A 10,368-nucleotide genomic window follows, 5' to 3' on the forward strand; every position below is an offset into this window, starting at 1 on the left:
AGACTACAGAAAGCCATGCTGCTTCTGTTCTCTTGTAACCAGTAGAAGAGGCAATTGCTGAAATCGAAGTTTTATTGAAAACCATTGTTAACAGCTAGCAAGAAAGTTAAAAATTTCAAATAGAAACTAACTTGCAACACAACATATAGAGCAAATAAGTGATGGCAACATTGGCACTTAAACATCTTTTAAATCAAATATTCAACAAAAATATATGTCAGCTTATAAGTACACAAACTGCATGTGGCAATATATACAGCTGAGTGAAAATATAAAAAGAAATACCGTTCTGCTTAAGAACATGATAGTGAAGACTTTGGTAGCAAAAATGTCTTTGTTTTTAAAACTGTAGTCTTCAAAGATGCTTTCTTGAATTCAAAGACTAAAAATTAAACAGATGCCCTATTATATTGTTGAATGTTTATTGTCCGCGAGTGGCTCACTGACTTGATCCTGCTGGAATCACACAGTGATGATCGGCTAATACAAGGAGAAAGGCAGAGTAGGAACAGATGATTGTACACAGGAAGACCACCAAACTGATTCCTCATTTTCATTGGCAGTCAGAAACCTACTGCTCTTCTTGCTCACTGCTGGTATGAAGACTGATCTTTTGGACTTCCAGTTCTTCTGCACTGACCATAGAGGGATCAATGGCTGCATACCGGGTACCGTGGAACTGCAGTAAATGGATCTGTTGGATACAGAAAATAACAGTGAAACTAGTGTAGACTGGGACATTCCTTAAGGGAATTTTTCTGTGAGGATGAAGTTGTTGGCCTGGAATACAAGAGTATAGACAAAGGACAGAGGAAACAGGCCCCCAACCAAGCCCCCAAAGCCATAAACATGGCAACCTGCAGTGCAGTTCTTCTGTATCAGTGATATGGGAGCATGAGTAAACAGATCAGGCAGGCAAAAAAAAAAAAAAAGAAAAGCGAGCTCAGAAAAAGTTTCCTATTGCTGTTTCAGCAACGCATCTGTAGATTAGGTTTGAATACAGACACTCACTTGAATGTATAAATTGACCTCAGCACTCCTGCAGAGATAAGGGAAATTGCCTCCTGTTTTGAGATGAGCTCTTCTGGCATTAGGATAAAGCTTATACATTTCTTCTTTTGCTTCAGTTGAGAGCGCACTCTGGTCAAACACCTGTGCAACAAGTCACAACAATTAGGAGTCTAGTCAGATTTTGCTTATTAAATCAAGTGGACGGACCCTGTTTCTAGAAGCAATTGCCAGCTTGTCTGTGGAACAGTTTTAATGAAACAGAAAACAAGCAAACATGTTAAGCATCAGTGACTAGAAAGCTGACATTGGTGGGTAAACATTTGGGTATTCCGTGCAGTAACAGCCATTAGTTCAACACAGAAGAGCCACCGTCTTATCCAGTCAGTAGTATACAAAATTAGATGCTGCAAATATTTATTAAGTTTCTAACACAATATCCAGGCCCTACTTTCCAAGAGGAGGAAATGACATTTGGGGAAAAAAAAGTATTTAAAAAATTAAGCTGAAGTAAACTTACATCCATAATAGTTACAGGGATATCTCGAATTTTATGAGGTTCCACGTAGGAGTTCTGGCAATTGAGGGTAAGTCTTGAGGCAAGCTCACTCTGGCCCAGACTCTCCAGCTTTCAGTAGAGACAAATACTGATTAATAACATATTTCACTGCAGGAAGTTAATGCAATAGTAACAACACAGCCAAAGAGAAGACAGCTCCTTAGTTTTAAAGGGAAACATGACTGCTCTTCAGATAAGGATTATAGTTCCAACTTAATATCTCTCTGCATGAGACAAATACTTAAAATGTTTAATTAATTGTTCCTGCCTCCAGAGCATAGCCTACAGATGTATCTCAGCACTTTATTCCTTTCCATCTCTTTCTTAGCCACTTCTCTTCCAATATACATAAATAAATGGAACAGTAAGGCAGACAAGTCACAGCAACAGTTAAATTAAGGGCTGTCACAGCCAACACCTGCTGAGAATCCATCCACTGTTCACTTCTGGGTACATAAATGAAGAAAGCAGAAGGAATATCTACAAGCTCCCGTCTACTAAGTGAACCTCTCACAAAGACTGACATTACAGCCATTGGAGTACACAGACACCTACCCTGTCCACCATGAAATCAATCCCATCAGCCATTTCAGGATCTACAGGACCAGATGCAAAATTCCCAAGGACAATTTTTTTCAGCATAAAAGCAGGCATCAGCCAAAAGCTAAAAGAGAAACAAGATGTAACAATCTGAATTAAGATGCTTTCTTTTAAGACCTCCCTTTTCTTGCACTGACTTTGTGCAGGAGTTTCAAATGAAATTATGAAGAGCTTTGAGAGCAGAGATGGAAAACCTTGCAGATAGGTGATTGAAATGCTCTGGAAAGCTGCTGCATTGCAGGGGTGTATTTTAAACATGGTGAATAACACTTTCCTTGCTCTAAAAAGTTTTGCTCAAAATCAAGTAGAATTCTCAAGTCTGGCCACGTCCTTAGATTGTGAGATAAGGGAAATTGCAACAGTAGTCTGTTAAATTCCATGCTCCCAATTGTGATAACTTCTGTTTTCCTTTATAGTGTGGTTTTAAAAGTCACATGTATTCCAGCCCTCACCATTTCATGCAGGATGAAAACAAGTAAGACACATGTCAAACCAGATCAGCAGATCAGTGTGAAATTTCATCAGAAAACATATGAATGCCACCAACCTCATTGCTTGTCTTGGTCTTCCTTACCTGTTTGCTGTCCATGTCTGATTGAAGATGGAAGTGTCACTAAAGGCATTACACAGAATCAGAGATTGAACTCTGGGAGATTTGTGTGTGTATTCAGCAAATTTTTGAGCCAGAAAGCCTCCTAGAGAAGCTCCAAAAAGGTGAACCTAATTCAACAAGGAAAAACAAAACAGATCATGTTACATTTGAGAAATAAGTGACCCTTAAGGGTCACGTTACAAAAAGTCATTCGAGTTTTACATTGTCTTTATAGCTATTTTTTGAAGAAAAAAACAACAAAAAAACTTCAATAGAGGTTCTTTGATTTACAGGAAGAGATAAATACTGAAAAAAAGGAAGTGATCACGCTTCTAATTTCTGTGTGCTCATCATGCTTAAGTAAAAAGTGAACATTTCACTTTATATTCAGTAGTTTTTCCAATCCAAGATAATTTATGGTGGTATTCTGTACAACATGAGTTATGAAGGATAACTTCAGCAGGATCTCATGAAAAAAGAAAAATGCAGTTGCTAATACAATTTAATAGGCCTAAAATAGCAGTGAATTTAGTCAAATTTTCAAAGGAATTTCCTTTCAAAAATAAACTCACAACACAGCCTCTTTATTTATAGGCTGGTTTTGCATCATGTACTACACATCTGCTCTTAAATGAGACTTTCAAACATCAGCTTTTTATGGCAACTATATATCCATCTCTGGGCACTCACTTTATCCAGCTGAAGGTGGTCTAACAGTTTTCTGAATCCATCACAGAACTCAAGGTGATCCCAATACACTGGGTACTGCAACTAAAACAATATACAAGTTACAAAAAGCCAATCTCTAATCATCAGATGTCAATCTCCTGCTAGAAAGTTACACCAATTCTCACATTTAAGGTTTCAAGATAATACTCACAGCAATAACTCTGTAACCCCATCCAGTCAGTGCCAAAATTTGCTGGAAAAACACATCTGCAGTTCCACTTACAGGAGGAAGAAATATGAGTGGGCACCGAATGCTCCTAGGTCCTGCATCATACAGTGACCAGACTTTACTGTCATCATCATCTACTATTATCTGGAAGAAGAGAAGCAGAGAGGGGGTGAGAAACAGAAGACTGAAATGAGCTTCTTCCAAGATTGCACATTCCAGGATTGCTACTACAAAATATCTGTCATCCAGTAAATCTTACAATATTCAAGACTCTTCCAAACAGGACTGTCTTTTATTTCTCACAACTTTCTTCTCTAAGGTCATTTACTAAGCAATGGCAGTTTTTCCACAGATGCAGCTGGAGACAGAACTCTGACCTCTGTCAAACCAAATGGTGTCAGAGGCAGCACAGCACGTGGTGCCTCCTAAGAGCTCATCCTTCTGCAGACAACAAGAGTGCAAGTGCTGGGAATAGTGAATTATGTTGGTTTTATAGTGATTGAGTGCATTTCAGAAATTGTGCTGGGAAAAAAAAAAAACCAAAAAATCACTTCCTTTCTGAAAAACAGCAGAAAGTCAAAAAGATGGTACATCGTGATCTGAAAATGCAGACTGAAATGTATCATGGGAACAGCAAGGTTCTGGCTCCCTCAAAAAAAAAAAAAAATCAGGTTTATACAGTTCCACATGAGGAGAAATATGCTTGCAGCCATTGTGCCACAGCCCAGCAGAGACCCAGGGGGCCACCTCAGTACCAAGCATAGCAGCCTTAGGCTGGAAGAGCCTGCACTGCCCCAGGGTCAGATTTTTAACCAGTCATTGACACTTCCATTTACTGGACAAAAGATGTTACAGATCTGGATGCATGTGAATCTACTGAATTAAGCAGCTAACCACACATTATCGATTTGAAGCAGTTACACCTGATTGCTAGGGATGTACTCAACTCCCAGAGCAGCATTGCACAGCTGACCTGGAAAGAAACGAGCACATGTCGGGAGAGCCTGCAGTCCCTATGACACAGCTGGCTGAAGCAGATTATCCACACACAAGCTGCTCACAGAGGGCGCATAACATGCCAGAAGCAAGAAGTCACAGCAGAAATAGTATCTTCAGAAGTATAGGAATTAGGTAACAATTGTCTGCTCCAGCAGCACTGAAGCCTGGCTTGATTTTACAGGGCCTGACCTACCAACAAGCAGTTGTGTGTATTTAGCATGCTGGTTTCAATCCTCCTCACCCCAGCAAAAGCATGCAGCTCATTCCAGATCAACAATCACAAATCCAAGGAAAGCCTGCGTCACACAGCAGGAGTTCACCCCCGTGTCAAGATTTTGTAATTTTTTGAATAGCAACATAGAAGCATAATTCACTTTCCCATCACAGCAATTAAGCTTCTCAGGGAGTTAGAGAACAGTGTATCACATTTGCTTGATTAACAAATCTGCTTGTAATAAAGCCGGTATTTCAAGCTCTGGGAACATGTGAAGAATCACATGATACTGCTGCTTTGTGAGGTCTCCACAAAAAAAAACAAAGAAAGATAGATTGCATAGCAGGGCTTCCCAGACCAGTGAAGCCATTAAAAAGAGAAAAAAGAAAGGAAAAAAAAACCACCACACATACACACACAAAAAAACCCACCACCTTGCACAAAAGCCCTCCTAAAGCCTCCCAAAATCAACCCTTCGCATAACCTCCAAAAATCACAGTTCTCAGCTGTTATTCTACAGTAACTTTGAAGACATTCAAGGTAGCTGTCAATGGATACAACAGAACCTTGAGTATTTCCAGAGGTGAAGCAACACCTTAGTTCAGATCCTCCTCAAAATTACAGAGTTAGTTCACATGAAGGGAATTGAGGCTCAGAGGTAATGTTTCTTTCCTCAAGCTCAGCGAATCAGGGGGTTTAAACTGTTCTATTTGATTTCTAGCCACATACGAGATACTACTACAGCTCAAAAACAAAGCTAAGTGCTGTGGGATGGTTAAATGCTGGCTTGATAGGGCACTAGCTTTTTTCTTGTTCAGGTCCATTGCTCAAGAACACTTACAGTCAAAAGTCAAAACAGTTGACAGTTACAGTCAAAAGGGCAAGATTTGTACTTCACTGAAACAAGCAGCAGAAATTCCCTTCAGTTTAGCAGAACCAGAGAGTCCTCTGCTGCTGACTTTAAGGAAGGACTGATCTAAAACAGCAAGTGGTGCATTCTGAGGAGGAAATCCCTATACACTCATACAGCATCCGGTCTGATTGAGCCTCAATTTGTACTCCCCTCTTTCTTCATTTTAGGCCTGAGAAGCTGCAGTACCCGAACCAACAGTACATGAGCCATGACAAGGACCAACTTGGCTGCAGCTTCCCACGGAGAACCAGAATGTTTATCTGAGCTGAAAAATCATGTTAGAGCCACTCACCTTGTGGCACTTGTTGACTTCAGGGGCCACAAATCCAAACGCGGGTTCATAGGCAGAGCTTAAGACTTTGCCTAAGAATATTATTTTCTGTGCTATACTTCCTGTTTCTGACAAGAACAGGAAGAGCAATGGAGCTGTGCATTTTCTGCTGCTTTTGAGAGGAACATCTTAACCTGTTTTCAAACAGTGCTGGCTCTGCTTCTTTAGGGTAACCTGACAGCAGTAACAGGCACTGATCAGGAATAACAATGATTGGCCATTCCTTCCTCCACAGTGCACGTGCTTTGCCTAAGCCTTTGGGAAGATAATGTAAGCAGATGTACTTCCCACATCCTCCAGAAACTAGGACTATTTTACTTCTACCTTCTTCATACCCCATATTCATCACTGTGGCATCACTTTACTATGGAGATGGCTGAATCACTCAAGGGGGAAAGGTATTCCCTAGTCTGAAACCCTGTCACCAGAAACCCTGTCAACAGCAGCTTTGGCTTACATATGTTCTTATTTCTGGAATTCTGAGCAGCTGAAGGCAGTGACTGCTGGCAGCAAGTTGCAGAACCATGTCATAAAGTTAATGTCTTAAGAGAAAGCCACACATTGCTCATGGGAAATAATGCTAGCATTGTTCCTTAGGTTTGAGGACACAGTCCCTTTACAGTGGCCCAAATGCAATCAGCTTGTTGAAAGAAGTAGTGCTGTTCTTGCCTCTTCTGCCAACACCATCCTAAAGCCCAAAGAATTGCCGAGATTAAAGAACAGAACCAGCTGGAAGGCAGCAACTGCAAGTTGCTGTGGAAGTGCTTTCCCAGAAGCACGTGAAAAATAAAGAGTGTGCTTTCATGCACTCCTAAGACATGCGGGGAAACAGTTTGGCTGGACAAGCACTGCCACAACTGTTCTGCATTATTCAGAGCCAAACTGCTTGAATTCCTGTGCCACAGAGTACAAGGAGAGATGTAGCATGCAAGCTGAGGACAGTGGTACGTACCTTTTTAAGAGGAACTGTGCTTCTGAACCAGTTGTAGTCAGGAGAGACTTTAATCTCTCCCATGATGTTTAGGAAAAACTCAGGTCAGACTGAAACAAAGAAAAACAATGTTTGAAATCAAAAATATGGGTTTCCCTCACGCAGGAGGCAGGAGCTGTGCCATGCACACAAAGCATGTGCAGGGAGTTGCTCACAGCAGCTGACTGCTCTGCCTCTGACTTGCACCGAGTTTACCTATCCTTATTTTTCATCACAAACCACATAACTGTGCTCCCAAGAGGGAGTCACCCAACTGCCTTACTGTACTACTCCAATTAGGAAATGACAGTGCTCTTGTAACAGCACGTTCCCGGTAACAGTTGTAGAGAAAGACAACTGTTGCAGGCTGTAAGGGCCTTACAGAGCTAACAGCATATTTTCACTTTTCTTTTAAATGCACTGAGGAGTCCTGAGGCTTTGATCTGTCCATGCAGCAGCTGACTTGTCAGGAGTTATGCACAAATGTATCCTTACTTAATACAAATTGATTTCCAAATCAGACTTACAGAGAAGTTCACTAATTTACTCTGAAATACATATTCAATACGACAGGAACATAAAGGAGATTTTTTAAAGTTGATAACTTCTAGATTTAACTTTTTAAACCTGAGACCATTAGCTTCCATTCATACAACTGATGGCATCAAACAGTTCTGAAGCTCACAGACTTTGTAGCTTTACCCTTTTCAAAGCCAGCTGCCCCAGATTATTTCCATACAGCCATACATGGCACCGTGCACAATAAAACAAAGCGACTTTGACAATCATTACTTCACAGTCGCCAAATACAAATCAATAGCTTTTGTTTCTTAACTCCCAATAAAATAAGACCCTGGTGCTTTCTGTAAGCCATTACAATTCATTTCACCTTGCAGAAAAGCTGCCAGTGTGTAGCTTTAATTAGCTTTGAGCTACAGCTGGATTAGCGGTTATTTACAATCTCCTCATCTCTCAGTCTTCATTTGCTATTTCCCATGTACAGGAAGCATGAATTTTAAAAGGGGAAGCACTTTCCACACTACAAGGCAATGGCCATCTTCCCCACGTTGCTGCGTGATGCACCTTGCACGCCAGAGCCGCATGGTTTCATATTGGTGCCTGCAACCATTCTGCTACTTGTCAGAATTTGGCAGCGCATAAAACTGCAGTGAAGGTAAAAACAGCTTTTCCAGCAGCCTGCAGAGCACAGCAGCACACTCACGTCTGCACTAAGGAGACTGCTGGTCATTACTGAAAGGAAACAGCACTTCAACTACTAATTGACTTCCAGAGCTTGCAGTAATTAGTTTTCAAAAAGCCATTCAGCAAAACACGATGTGGCAAATTTATGGCAGAAATAACAAATAGCAGCGAGGTAATGCTGTAACGCAGCCCCTGAGTGTTCTATTACAGCAGGGCCAGTCATGCTCACAGCCTCACAGCTCTGTGCACAGACACGAAGACAACAACTTTCTGCCAGTAAACGTGCTCACTGCAAGCAGCCCCTGTGCTCCCACTGCCATCGCCTCTCCTCTTCTGCACCGTTAAGCTGACCCGTGGGCTGACACACGGCTGTCTGTCAGTGGAGAGGATAAAGGAGCAGGCAAGACACAGGCGAGCTCTGCCCTGTACCCTGGCCAGCACCCAAGCGGTCCAGAGTTCACCTGGATCTCAGCACCACAGGTTTCCAAGGGAACTCTCACCGCCTGTGGAAGGGGGCTGAGCTCAGCTCCTTCCTCACGCAGTGCCTCAGTGAGCGCCCTGCCTGCGGGCCGCCCCGCAGGTCGGTGGGCAGCTTGGATTACAGAAGTGTTTGCAAAAGTCAATGATCTCGTATCGAAGTGGGTTTTTGTTTTTTTTTTTTCCCTTTGACACAGAACTGCGGCATTAAACGTGCGTGCCGATGTGCGCCAACGAGGGCTGCGTGCAGGGAGGGCTGAGCCGTGGGGCAGCCGACAGAGCAGCGATTTGGGGCACAAACACGTAACCCGATCGCAACCAAAATCGTACAAATCGGAGCTTCGTCTCCAGCAAAACAGCACCCCGAGGACCTCCAGCCTCAGGAGGGCTCCTCCGCGTGCAGAGCCACATCAGCAGCCCCGTGCCCACTCGGCAATGAGGTCTCTCCCCCGCGGCGAGCCCCACACCAGCGCGGCCGCCCTGCCCTGCCCTCGCCTACCCACACAGCTCCCGCCCCTCGGCCTCAGCCCCGGGCGAGCTTTCCTCGCACAGCCCCTCAGGCCGCCCCCAACCCACCGGAGCCTAAGAGACCCCGCAGCCCCCCTTTGGCGCATTGAGGGCCCCGCCGGTCTCCATGGCAACGCCCCCACACACCTCCGCGCAGCGCTCGCGGCTCGGCCCTCCCCGGCTCAGCGGGGCGCGGTGCCGGCTGCGCCGCTCTCCTCCGCCGCCGGCCGCTACTTCCGGGTGCTGCCCCGCGCCGGCCACGTGACGGCAGGGAGGGGCGCCATCGCTACCGAGGCGGAAGAACAGAAGCAGAGAGGCGGATCACGTGGCCACGCCTCCGGATCGTGATTGGTCGGCGGGGCTGTGAGGGCGCTTTCGTGATCTTGCTGCCCGCCTTCGGTATTTCTCCTTTTTGCGCGCGTGTGTCTACAAACTAAGAGAAAGCCGTGACAGCTCTGTGCTTGGGCTTCTCTCCCTTCTCTGATCTGTCATGCCACCCGGCGGGGGACTGCATTATCTGCAGCTGTCTGTGAGAAACGTCGACTGATTTAAAGTGGAAGCGCTGCTGAGGTGAACGCTGTGCTTCAAAGTGCTCCTGGCAGGACGTGCACAGCTGGGTCTAGTGCAGATTAAAGTCAGGTTGGCAGCTGCTGTAGCGTTGAAGCTGTGTGCTACCAGATTAGAACCAACAGGACCTGAGCAGAAGTTAGGAATGGCGCTGCTGGGGGTCGTTTTCCCCCCTGACTGAGGATCACCCAGCAGAGCGGTCTGTCTCCCGAGGTTGTTCCGTTTCTCTCAATGACCAGCTGCTTTATCAGTTTCATTTTTATGAAAGGCTTTTTAGGAAAAAAAAAAAAAAAAATCTTTGTCGAAGTATTTCTCTTGCATTTAAGATTGGGAAGCAAAAAACAACGTGGTGATGTCAGAAGTTCTGGGAAAAGACGAGGTTAATTGCTATCAGGAGCGAGGAATTACCTAAAATTGACGTGCGGAAGGCAAACTGAATTGCCAGAAATCGCCGCGTAGCCCCGGGAGGCGGCAGCGCGCAGCCGCACCGCCCGCACTACACTTCCCACCATGCAACGCGGCGCGGCCCG

At 44.3% G+C, this 10,368-nt stretch overlaps 1 protein-coding gene across 2 annotated transcripts; it reads right to left on the reverse strand.

Annotated features, from left to right (window-relative positions):
- Positions 1 to 23: 23 nt before the first annotated feature.
- SPG21 (SPG21 abhydrolase domain containing, maspardin) lies at positions 24 to 9,574 on the reverse strand. Of its 2 annotated transcripts, none has more exons than XM_031587814.2 (9): positions 9,341 to 9,423; positions 7,067 to 7,155; positions 3,640 to 3,801; positions 3,450 to 3,530; positions 2,742 to 2,887; positions 2,123 to 2,231; positions 1,529 to 1,636; positions 1,012 to 1,152; positions 24 to 694 (listed from the first exon to the last, which is right to left on the reverse strand). In XM_031587814.2, the coding sequence occupies exons 2-9, from the start codon at positions 7,127 to 7,129 to the stop codon at positions 572 to 574; spliced, it is 933 nt and encodes a 310-aa protein (XP_031443674.1). In that variant the 5' UTR covers positions 7,130 to 7,155; positions 9,341 to 9,423; the 3' UTR covers positions 24 to 571. The 2 variants fall into 2 exon arrangements, with proteins under 2 accessions (XP_031443674.1, XP_031443673.1); XM_031587813.2 differs by having other exon boundaries at positions 27 to 694; positions 9,419 to 9,574.
- Positions 9,575 to 10,368: the final 794 nt, after the last annotated feature.

The sequence above is a fragment of the Phasianus colchicus genome, chromosome 12 (assembly GCF_987193195.1).
Source record: "Phasianus colchicus chromosome 12, bPhaCol1.hap1.1, whole genome shotgun sequence".
NCBI lineage: Eukaryota > Metazoa > Chordata > Aves > Galliformes > Phasianidae > Phasianus > Phasianus colchicus.